This window comes from Staurois parvus, unplaced genomic scaffold (genome assembly GCF_062004578.1).
Source record: "Staurois parvus isolate SC_StPar_1 unplaced genomic scaffold, SC_StPar_1.0 ptg000324l, whole genome shotgun sequence".
Classification (NCBI taxonomy): Eukaryota; Metazoa; Chordata; class Amphibia; order Anura; family Ranidae; genus Staurois; species Staurois parvus.
In genome coordinates, this window is record NW_028318120.1 from 2,297,501 (window position 1) to 2,310,355 (window position 12,855).

Sequence of the window (12,855 nt, forward strand, 5' to 3'; positions counted from 1 at the left end):
CATTTGGACACAGGCACAATTTTCATACTTTTGCTCAGTATGCCCCCAGAATAAATTAGAACAAAACAATCCAAATTAATTGGAAGTGCAGACTTTCAGCTTTAATTCAAGGGGTTGAACATAAATATCAAGTACAAATTTGAGGAACTGCAACCATTTTTATACACAGTCCCTCCATTTTCAGGCGCTCAAATGTAATAATTAAAAATTAATATTTTATTTATGATTATATTCATTTGACCATTTTGTTGAGAATCCTTTACTGGCAATGACTGCCTGAAGTCTGGTAATGTCCATGGGTTCCAAAGACTGGGTTTTCTCCTGATGCTTTGCCAGGCTCTAACTGCAGCAGTCTTCCCTTATTCTTTCTTTGTGGGTCTTTATGCCTTTAGTTTTGCCTTCAGCAAGTGAAATGCATGCTCACTTGGGTTGAGATCAGGTGATTGACTTGGCCATTGCAGAATATTCCACTTTTCCTTCAAAAGCTCCTGGGTTGCTTTTGCAGTGGGTTTTGGATCATTGTCCATCTGTACTGTGAAGCACAGTCCAATCAACTTTGCTGCATTTGGCTGAATCTGGGCTCACAGAAGCAGCCGGAGGAATTCTGCAGAGTTTAGAGATGCTGTCTTCGGTCACATCATCAATAAACACCAATGACCCAGTGCCACTGGAAGCCATGCATGCCCATGCCATCACACTGCTTCCATGTTTTTACAGATGATGTTGTGTGCTTTGGATCATGAGCTGTTCCAACCCTTCTCCAAATTTTTTTCTTCCCGACATTCTGGTACAGATTAATCTTAGTTTCATCCATCCAAAGAATGCTTTTCCAGAACTGGTCGAGCTTTTTTTTTTTGTCTAATCTGGCTTTTCTATTCTTCAGGCTTATGAATGGTTTGCACCTTGAGGTGAACCCTCTGTAGACTTCAACAATGATACGCCCACTTCTTGGAGAGTGTCCTTCAATTGTCTGGATGTTGTGAATGGGTTTTTCTTTACCATAGAGAGGTTCCTGCAATCATCCACCACGGTTGTCTTCTGTGAACTTCCATGCCTTTTTATGTTGCTGATCTCACCAGTGCGTTCTTCTTTCCTCAGAATGTACCAAACTGTTGATTTGGCCACTCCTAATGTTGCTGATATCTCTGATAGATTTGTTTAATTTTTGCAGGCTTACAATGGCCTGTTTCACTTGCATGGACAGCTCCTTTGAACGCATGATGTAGGTTCACAGCAATAGATTCCAAATGCAAATACCACACTTAGAATGGACTCCAGACCTTTTACCTGCTTAATTGATGAAGTAGTAACGTAGGAGTAGCCCACACCTGGCCAGCTTTTGATTCAACTGTCCAATTACTTTTGGTCCCTTGAAAAAGGGGGGATGGCTTCTCTTAAGAGCTGTAATTCCTAAACCCTTCCTCCAATTTGGATGTACATACCCTCAAATTAAACCTGAGTGTGCGCACACTTTCAACTCATATCCATTATAGAACTATAGCTTGAATATGTTTTGGTAAATACCTGAAAACACCTAAAATTGTGCCTGTGTCCAAATATATATTACCGGTGAAAACGCAAAAAATTAGATTATCGTGCAAAAGTTCATTTATTTCAGTAATGCAACTTAAAAGGTAAAACTAATATATGAGATAGACTCATTACATGCAAAGCAAGATAGTTCAAGCCGTGATTTGTCATAATTGTGGTGATTTATGGCTTATAGCTCATGAAAGCCCCAAATCCACAATCTCAGAAAATTAGAATATTGTGAAAAGGTGCAATATTCTCGGCTCAAAGTGTCCCACTCTAATCCGCTAATTAAGCCATAACACCTGCAAAGGGTTCCTGAGACTTTAAATGGTCCCTCAGTCTGGTTCAGTAGGAATCACAATCATGGGAAAGACTGCTGACCTGACAGTTGTGCAGAAAACCATCACTGACACCCTCCATAGGGAGGGAAAGCCTCTAAAGGTAATTGCAAAAAACGTTGGATGTTCCCAAAGTGCTGTATCAAAGCACATTAATAGAAAGTTATGTGGAAAGGAAAAGTGTGGAAGAAAAAGGTGCACAAGCAGCAGGGATGACCGCAGCCTGGACAGGATTGTCAGGAAAAGGCCATTCAAAAGTGTTGGACTTTCACAAAGAGTGGACTGAGGCTGGAGTCAGTGCATCAAGAGCCACCACACACAGACAGATCCTGGACATGGGCTTCAAATGTCGTATTCCTCTTGTCAAGCCGCTGCTGAACAACAAACAACGTCAGAAGCATCTTACCTGGGCTAAAGAAAAACAGACCTGGATTGTTATCCCCATAAAGCTCGTCTGCGGAAGGAAGCATGAAGTGCTCCAAAATCTCCTGGTAGATGGCTGCGTTGACCCTGGACTTAATGAAGCACAGTGGACCAACACCAGCAGATGACATGGCTTCCCAAATCAACACAGACTGTGGAAACTTCACACTTGACTTCAAGCATCTTGCAGTGTGTGCGCCTCTCCATTCTTCCTCCATACTCTGGGTCCTTGGTTTTCAAATGAGATGCAAAAGTTGCTCTTATCAGAAAAGAGGACTTTGGACCACTGAGCAACAATCCAGGTCTGTTTTTCTTTAGCCCAGGTAAGATGCTTCTGACGTTGTTTGTTGTTCAGCAGCGGCTTGACAAGAGGAATACGACATTTGAAGCCCATGTCCAGGATCCGTCTGTGTGTGGTGGCTCTTGATGCACTGACTCCAGCCTCAGTCCACTCTTTGTGAAAGTCCAACACTTTTGAATGGCCTTTTCCTGACAATCCTGTCCAGGCTGCGGTCATCCCTGCTGCTTGTGCACCTTTTTCTTCCACACTTTTCCTTTCCACATAACTTTCTATTAATGTGCTTTGATACAGCACTTTGGGAACATCCAACGTTTTTTGCAATTACCTTTAGAGGCTTTCCCTCCCTATGGAGGGTGTCAGTGATGGTTTTCTGCACAACTGTCAGGTCAGCAGTCTTTCCCATGATTGTGATTCCTACTGAACCAGACTGAGAGACCATTTAAAGGCTCAGGAACCCTTTGCAGGTGTTATGGCTTAATTAGCGGATTAGAGTGGGACACTTTGAGCCGAGAATATTGTACCTTTTCACAATATTCTAATTTTCTGAGATTGTGGATTTGGGGTTTTCATGAGCTATAAGCCATAAATCACCACAATTATGACAAATCACGGCTTGAACTATCTTGCTTTGCATGTAATGAGTCTATCTCATATATTAGTTTTACCTTTTAAGTTGCATTACTGAAATAAAATGAACTTTTGCACAATATTCTAATATTTTGAGACACACACACACGATATTGCGCAGCCCTGCAGCGGTAGTTCTACTATAGGGCAGCGGAGAACTGGTAAATTATGTGATTAAAACACAACTTTGCAGGATAGCACAGCCAATAGGGCGACTCCAATTTTTAAGAAAATGAAGAAATTACTACAATAAAGTCACTGGGGTAGATTTACTAAAACTGGAGCACTCAGAAGCTGATTGGCCATCGTGCACAGCTGCACCAGATTCTAACTTCAGAGTGTTCAATTCAACTTTGGAAATAAAACCTGGAAGCCGTTTGGTTTACATGCAGAGCTGCACCAGATTTTGCACTCTGTAAAAGGCAAGGGGGGTTATTTAAATAAAGACTGTCGACTGGGCATTGAAAGAGCAGCAACAAAATGTATTCTGTTGCAGCTTACCAATCAGATGTTGTGGCTGCATCAGTTTTCGGTCTTTCTAGTTTTTACCTGGCAATCTGGCTAGTAATTCACCTCTTGTTTTACTGAAACACCACTCTGGATGAATGAGACAGGTGGCACAGCAAACAGCATTGTTAGTGTTGGGGGAGGGGAGTGTTAAATGTATTAGCAGATTTGAATACAACAATTTAAAGCCAAACTCCAGCTCATGCTTTAGAATCAGTTACAGCAAGAGTTTCTCTTTTGGGATAAAGGCTTTACATTAAAATTAAAGCTGATTATTTTAGTGACCCCTGCCAGTGGTAAATGGATTGTCTCATCCATGTTAACTTATGCATTCTGCTGGAGAGCTTGAGCTTCTGAAAAACATACTTGCAGGTTGGATCACCAGATGAAAATAGAAGAAAGCACAAAACAAAAAGCTAATGGAGCCATCACATCTGTAAATTGGTAAGCTGCAATCTAATAAAAGGTTTTCTTTTTGGTTTAATACTGCTTCAAACACTTCTCATGCTTCCTTCTGAGGGGGTGAGATAAGGAATTTATCTGGAAACCATACACATTGCCTTTAATTTCTATGTAGGCTATTCATATTTAGAAGACAGCTAACTCTACATTGCAATATTAAAATTTAAAGAACTGCCCACCAACCAAATAATCCCACAGTAAAAAGATAGCATTCAAATTTGTGCAGTAGTTCCTTTCAAATTAATATACACTGATGCAATTAAAAAAAAATAAATAAAAGTTAGTGCTAATTGTTAAATTTTTATTGCTGAGCTTTCTGCAATACCTCATTGTATGGAGAAAAGATGAACTGAAATATGATCATCAGGCCTATGAGAGTGGGTTGTGCTGTGTGGAATCCGAATGCAGCGAAAAGTTCTTTCCGACCACTTAGCACAGCAAATAAAGAAAAACAGAGAAACGAATTCATCTGACAGATGAGAAAAAGAAAGCAATATTCAAACATTTTGAATATATAACTATGCAGTATATAAATTATTAATAATAAAAAAACAAAAAACACAAATGCTTTAACAGTTAGAAATCATGTTGAGGTGCTGTTGAATTCTAGATTCCAGATCAATTTAGGTTAAGCGGTCAATATTTTAGGATCCATAACCACATCATTAAAGCTCAATTATTTAAATTTTTTTTTCCACAGTGTGGGGAAAGGTTAGTATCAGTCATGCTTCAATTACTGTGTAAACTACAAGTAGCATGTAAAATAAATAAAATTAAACTGTACCATTTCCTCTCACTGGCTGCTATGTCAATATGGCATCTGCTGGTCATGTAACATCTGGCAGAAGAAGCCATATAGTGTAATGGGAGAGCGGGTATTTGACACACCTGAAAGTGTCAGATATTAGTGGAATCTGCATCTGAGAACAAAGATTTACCACCCCCTAGAAGATGAAGAGACGAGTATTTATTTTTCAGTAGTAACAGGGCTACTTTTAAGATGAAGTTGGGTTTGAATTTTATTCCATAGCCACATTGGCCCCAGGTATGCGTCGCTCATATCCAAGTGATCCCCATGGAAGCTGCAAGTCACCGTAGTCGTTGCTTGCTTGGCACGTCTGCCGTTTACAGGCCACCTGGCATTTTTTTCAATGAATACAAGGTGTTCATTGACTGGACGATGTGGAGAGGCAGGCAGTGACGCCGTGATTTCCACCTCATCCAAAATCAGAGAATTACTTGTATTCATTTAAAGAAAAACAAAACAGTCTATCAAATGAATGATTTACAAACCCATTAATAAAAACACATTGGTAGATTGCCTGGGCTTGCTGACCTGTTGTGACATGCCATGGATAAAGGTGCAGGCATAGGAACTACTCCAAGGCATGTAGTGCCAGCTGCAAAGGGAGCAGAGCTGCGGCCGGAGAAGTTCAGCTGAGGAATCAGCGAGCCACATAAGCTGATGCCTCTTCTAAAGTTCCGGCAAGAATGTAAGGCAGAGTGATACCAAAAGCACCCAGCCTCTTATTCCTGGAAGCTGCAGGATCCGCAGCATGAAGCAGCACTGCATGCAAGGTCCGTGTCACTGGGCTTAAGGATACTGGACACAATAGCATTTTTATGGGCACAATAGCATCTATATGCTATTGTGTCCATAAAGCTGCTATTATGCTCATATAAACGGATATTGTGCCCTTAAAAATGCTGTTGTGGTCATATAGATGAACAGCAGTTTTCTGGGCACAAAATAATTTTTATGCTATTGGGCCCATACAGATGCACAATAGAAGCTATATGGGCAAAATCGCATTTATAAACATGGCTAACAATTATTAGGCAGTTTTCACAGTGATGCGCTATGGGTGCAGCCCAGTGCACCTGCAGCTTTCCTGTGGGTTAGCTGTAATTTAGCAACAGACGTCTATTATGTCCTGCGGGTTTGGTCTATTATGTCCTGCGGGTTTGGTGCGCTTTCCGAAAGCACACCAAAACTCCTGAATGCCTTGCTAGGTTAACAGAAGCCTGTGCCCAGTGAGCTTTGATTTCTCTTATGTTGTTCAGTTAGATCTGCACCTCTCAATGGCCTAGCCCTAATTTACAGGCTGTTCTGTCTACTTCGGTTCACAGCACACTAAAATGTACCTTAGTTCTGCCCCCCATCTCTGTTCAGAGTGCCTGCAAATAACACTTAATAACTGCAGATATAAAGCCAAATTACAAGAGCAACTGTATATAAAAGAAAACCAAGGACATCATGATATACAGATAACTACTTGAAATACAAACACCACACAACAAAAAGAGCAAGAAAATGAAAATAGAAAAGTCACATATGGTTTTACTATCAGTAAATTTACAATAACCAAAAATTTTACAGTAGCCTATGAACCTACATTCTCTTGAACACAAAATACTGTAAATGTATATTCACCTGACTAATGACTATGTTCTTTACTGTGTGGCCCAACTTCCAGTGGCCCAACTCATGTCCCAGAACAGCCAAAACTTCAGGATTGTTGCAGCCTTGCTTCTTATTAGCGTTCTAGATTTGGAAACAAATTCAAATTGTGATAAATCACTGGTTAATAATTGAAGATACGCTAGAGCACTGTACTCCTTAAAAAAACGTTCAAAAGACTACCAGTAGAGAATTCCTCCCAGACATAAAATAAGCCTTTAGAATACTTACACTGTTAGTCAAACCATTCTGTCAATGAACCAAAGATTAAAATGTTCACATTCAAAAACTTGCTTAGCAGACAGTCTACCTGTTAACTAGTTTAATTTCGATTTAGAATGGATCTTCCACACCTACCTGTCCAGTAACCCAATTCCCTAATATTTGTAATATAAATTGCCTTCTAAAAGGCCCTGAATTTCTCTTCCTTTCTAAATGGCCCACCGGAGCCTCATCATACAAAAGTAGAATTTTGTGAGAAGGTGGAAAAGAATTTGAAGCCTACAGGTTCTTACTCCAAGGAAGTGTCAGAATATTTTATTTCTTTTGCAAAAAGAACAAAAAAGTCCTGGTCACTACAGATGTTTTTCCCCCTCTCATTCTTTGTTGTACAACCTTCCTCTTAGGATTATACCCTCTCCCTCCCCGCTGTTTCTTGTAACTGCATAAAACCCAGTATATATATATATATATATATATATATATATATATATATATATATATATATATATATATATATATATATATATATATATATATATATATATATAAATAATTTGTTTAGGGATTAATTAGTAGGCTAAAAAATGTCCCTATTTTATGAACGGACTTTACCAAGGTTGGAGCAGACAGAATATGGAGCAGCTGTGCATGGGAACCAGCCACCTTCCATTTTTTACCACTTCAATACCAGGCACTTTTACCCCCGTCCTGCCCAGGTCTATTTTCAGCTTTCAGTGCTCTAACACTTTGAATGTGAGAATGTAACATGCTACATACATACTACTGGGGAAGTGATCAGTTTGTTTGTTTGTTTTGTTTTTTTTAATACACACACATTATGATTGCTTATAGCAAAGAATTTCTTTGCTATAAGCAAGCATTTAACTAAAATTAAATCGATTAATTCAGGGTTTTTTTTTGTGTTGTGATTAGCTGTGATCGGCTATAGCTAGTCACATGACACAGATGGGCTGTGATTGGCCCAGTCTGTATATGTGATCAATCACAGCTAGTGACAATTTTATACAATGGATGGCATGAAAGGAAGCCATCCATTTTTTACAATTATGCGACCTGCTGTGAATGATCACAGCAGATCACATGGTACTGACCATGGGCCGGTACACAGATCTGTCATTGGTCGTGTCCGAGGTACACAGCCAGTGACAGATCTCGCAACAGTGCGGCGTCGCAGGCACGCACAATCCAGGAAGGACGTCATGACGCCGACCAGGATTGACACGAGTCCCGCTCGGCCATCAATCTGCTATCGGCCAGTTGGGAACAGGTTAAAGCTTAACTGAAAAAGCTGAACCTAGACTTTTGCTGGTTACTACGCACAGCTGTTCCACATTCTGTTTGCTTCCATTTTAGTAAATTCCTCTGTGTCATGCAAAGGCTATATTTTACATTGAAAGCTGCAACTTCCTTAGTGTCCACCTCCCTCTGACATGGTTTATACCCCAAAAGGCAACACAGCCTCCCTCATTGAATGATACAGAAAATACAGGTTGCCATTGCTATTCGACTTGCTGTCATGGTCAGCCAACAGCTTCAAGAATGCGTCACTGACCTAAAAATACATATATCAGGAGTTGACATTTTTGGACTGAGATGGGTGTTAAAATCTAAAAAGGGACCACTTATCACAAGCTGAAGAACTCGTTTATAGTTACTTTTTTTTTTTTTTTTAAAGAGAATATAAAAGTAAGCCTACATGACTCCGGGGCTATCAATCTTTCAGTTGTAACAAACAGCCAAAAACAACTTGGTATGCAACTAATCATGAGTCCCATGACGGAATATTCCTGTCCCAGTAAACAGCCCTCAGCATTTCAGCTGTGCAACCCTAATTAAGGAATTTTCACTTTTAACTCACCTTGGCTTTCAACTTCACTTCAGCAGTTTCATTTTCTGAGGTCTCTTCTGTATCGTCTTTATTTAGTGGTGAGTAGTCCTCCAGGAGAGTGTCAAATAAAACAATCCTCTTGTTTTTAAAGAATCCATAAAAATATGCATTGCTGTGAGAGGACCGCTTTGAGCCTAGAGAACACAAATGTATCAACAAAATAATAGAATCTTTATCTACATACCTATATATCACGAGGCTAGAGTTAAGACACCACAAACAGCCACCTTTTATAATTCTCTTCTTCGGCCAATGGCTGTTGATCTAGCTAATCAACTAAAAACCAAATGAGTGGAAAATGTAAGGGAGCTGGAGGACGAAGAATGGGCAGAAATCTTAACGTCTAGTAAATTGGTCTCCCCAAAACTTTGACCGCCTTACACACCTATATAAAATTCTACATAGAGAATGCCTGACATCCCCCCAGTTAGCCAAGTATAGGCCTCAATATGACCCTTCCTGTCCTAGGATGTGGTGACCCTAGGAGGTTCTTTTCATCATCTAATCTGGTCTTACCCGATTACTCAAGGTTATTGGTCACAGGTGGTCTGGTTCCTACAAGACCGCATGGGCTCCCCATTAACCCTATGCCAAAAAACAAACAATGTCTCCTGGGACTTATCCCCAATAAGGACGGCGATAAACGTTTGCATGTTTTTCGTCAACAAACACCTGTTGTTGCCAGACTGTTGATAGCAAGGGTTTGGCTTAGGGCCTCGCCTCCAACAATTCGGCAGTGGAGAGCTGCCATTAATCTTACCTTATCCTATGGAGGAAAAATAAAATGTATGTATGTATGTATGTATGTATGTATATTTTTATTTAAGTTATTTTTTTTGCAATATTGATAAATCTGAAGATTCATAATCTATATACTTTTTTATTTTCATGTATAGCATTGCCTCAGGATTTTGCTAACTGTGTAAACAAATCTTTTTGTCATTAGGAATCAGTTATGTTATGGAGTTATTTGTATTGCTCCTCTGTGTATTATGTTTGCCTACCTCTTTTAATAAAGCGCTTTTTGATACACACACAAAATTTATTTGGCAAATGCTGTGGGGTGAGAGTGTACAGAAGTGGACCCAGTTTCCTTAGTGGGAAACCTATTATCTGCATATATGTAGTTGAAATGGTGTCCTCCATGAAATACTACATTGTATGCAGCTATGCTACAGTTTCAAACTAGCTGGTGGAATACTACAGGCCAGCATTTTTGCCAACTGCCAGGTACATCCAATGGCTCCACAAACAAGAAACAGGCATGCAGCTCTAGATACAGCATGAAGTCAAAACTACAAATCTGCATACTCGTTTAGGGTCTCCATAAGGCGATGAAGCCATTGGATTAGATTGGTAGTCTCTCATTTCTAAATTAAAGCATTTATATTTAGTCAATACAGGCTTCCTTTAATGGTGTTAGTTTTAGAAATGGCAAATCTGGCTGCTAGCATGTTCCAAAGCTAGGCAGGTATCTCCGTTTACAAACAGATGCTTACCAACATGATAATGTGCCTCCTCACACAGTTACACTGTACTTTGTGAATAGATGGTTTCCTTTGATCCAGTCTAAGGCTATGTTCTCACAAATGCGTTTAGTTTTAAGTGGTTTCCTATGGAACATGTTCACATCTATGCTTTATTGAGTGGCTGCGTTTTTGGAAAGGGTCAGGGAAGCTGCTGAAATGCATGGTAGTGTGTTTTTGTCGCATTTTGCATTCTTATTCTGCCCAGCAAAAAAAAAACAAAAACAAAAAAAAAAAACCCCACACAGGACAAAATGCAAAACGTTGTAAAAACATGTCAAACGCATCAAAACCGTGTAGAAATACGCAAAATGAACTGAAAAAGCACTGAAAAACAAAGGCAAAAAGCAAACTGCATTAGGTGTGAGAAGGCCTAAGAGAAGCAGTAAAATCTGTAACAAAGTATTCTACATAGCCCCACCTTCACATCAGGCCATCCAGTTAGCACTGACCTGGGCTGTGAACGGCCATTAAAAATAAAATAAATTTGGGCTACAATATGTGACTGGAGGTTTCTTTCCCCCAAAATCATGCCTCCAAAAAGATCATTACTTGTTGTCTAAAGTGGCGATAAAAAGGATATTTTTATGTTTTTCTGCCCAAATGCCAATCAGTTGGAAGAGAATATAATCTCTAGTACACCCATGTTACAATCCAGCAGTGCTATTACATTTTCTTTCGTAAGGTGCCTCTTACCTTCAACAACATAAACTTTGGTCAGTGGGAAGGAAATACTTTTTGCCATTGTTTCAATAGCATCCTTTAGCTCTCCTTCAGGAAGTGGGGTGAATTTATCAAATAAAGGTGCAATATAATCTGCATATATTGTCACAAGTACCTAAAATTAAAGGAAATAAATATTGGTATCTTGATGTGCAAGTTTTATATAAAAACAGGATGCAAGTACAGATATATTCTTACCAGAGACACCATCAGAGTGAAGAGCCATGCATAGACAAAGAAGTAGTCACCACCAATCTTGATTATATAAAGCAAGAGAGATGTAACTGGGAGAAGAATGCACTGAGTGACCAAGAATTTCTTTAAGGCATCCTTGAAGAAGAATCCAAGGGTCTGAATATACAAAACACACAGATCGAATAAAACACTGATATAGGGTTGTGGTTAAAAAGGTTTGTTATTGGCCTGAAATTCTAGAATAAAACATAAAATTCCCATGAGTACACAGAGTAAAAGCACTTTTTTCCTCATGTACAGTACTTTACATCTTGCATTTATTTTAGTATGCGAGATCTTCAGGTTTTACAGAATGTTAGGTCTCCCTGGTGAATGTGTGTAGCAATAAATCACAAGCAGTGCATCAATATGTGCACCTGGCAGTACAGAATTACTGGGAGCAACCACAGCTATTACAAACTTGTCAGTGGGTATTAAAGGAGATGGAAGTCAGCTTCCTAATTTTGAAGCTACCAATACGGAGGCCAACTTTAAACAAGAGAATTATATAATTAAGCCAGATTCCCTATACATCCTGCATGGCCACATTTTATAAAGCAGTAATTCTGCAAAAAAGCAATGCTAACTGGTAAACACAGCAACTATGTTAAAATTAGAAAAATGTACTCAGACTGCCCTAATCTGAGTTCTAAATCTACCACAAGCACCCCAAATGCAGCTCGCTGAGTGTACCACCTAAAGCTTGTGCCGTTTAATCTTTTCTAAAGATCCATCGACACCAAGGCCGTCTATTGCAATAAATGCAATAGGTCACACACTGTGCATTACTGTTAAGGCAGCCCATTCAAATTAAATTGCTTGCCAAAGCACTACAATGGAATGAAAATTAGACATATAGAATGTTTACTAACGCCACACATGGCAGCACAAAAATCGGGTGCATTGCCTAAGAGCAAGGGTTCTCAACCTTAGGGAAACCAGGGCTCAGTAAATTCTATGCCCCAAAATGGACCGGATCAACAGGTAGACAGAGCTCAACCTTTTGCTGAGCCACTAACACACGTCTATGCAATCCATAGCAAATGAAAAATAAAAAAAATTAAAAAAAACCCAAACTTATTAAAACATAAGCTATAGGGCTGATCCATTTAAAAAGGATAAGTTCACCTTTAGTAACACCTTACACCCATATTCAGGGTGTAACACCTTACAAATCAGACCAGCCCCTGCCCCCCCCCCCCCCCAATCCCAGCTTTGACAGCTAGCGGGGGATCTTCTCCCCCTACGCTGTCAAATTTGGAAAGAAAAAAAAAAAAAAAAAACACACACGTGGCTGTGCGGGGCTCCACCCACACAGCCACATCACTTATTCACAGTCATCTTGAATGAGAGAATACAATTCCCGATAGCACTGGTGGCTGTCAGCTCGTAGTCTTCAATGAGCTACCACAGCACTGTGATGCACCTTGGTAGTTTATTCTTCCTTCCTGTCAGTATATCTGCTTGCTTGTACATCCTGTACAGGCAAACAGATATACTGACAGATATCCAGGAGATCTGTATGGCATCAGCAATCTGCTGATCGCTGGTGCAGTGGTTTACACGCTCCTGCAGACGAAAGAAAAAAA

General features: G+C 39.7%; 1 protein-coding gene across 1 annotated transcript in view; it reads right to left on the reverse strand.

The window, feature by feature from the left end:
- Nucleotides 1-11,398, reverse strand: part of LOC149457367 (CAAX prenyl protease 1 homolog) — a 12,788-nt gene extending 1,390 nt beyond the window's left edge. The window contains exons 1-5 of the mRNA XM_089683852.1: nucleotides 11,231-11,398; nucleotides 11,006-11,147; nucleotides 8,754-8,917; nucleotides 6,626-6,736; nucleotides 4,517-4,660 (exon numbers count right to left, since the gene is read on the reverse strand). Of these exons, the coding sequence (XP_089539978.1) occupies nucleotides 4,517-4,660; nucleotides 6,626-6,736; nucleotides 8,754-8,917; nucleotides 11,006-11,147; nucleotides 11,231-11,242 (573 nt within the window). The 5' untranslated portion in view covers nucleotides 11,243-11,398. The remainder of the gene's footprint in view (nucleotides 1-4,516; nucleotides 4,661-6,625; nucleotides 6,737-8,753; nucleotides 8,918-11,005; nucleotides 11,148-11,230) is intronic.
- Between the last annotated feature and the right edge of the window lie 1,457 nt (nucleotides 11,399-12,855).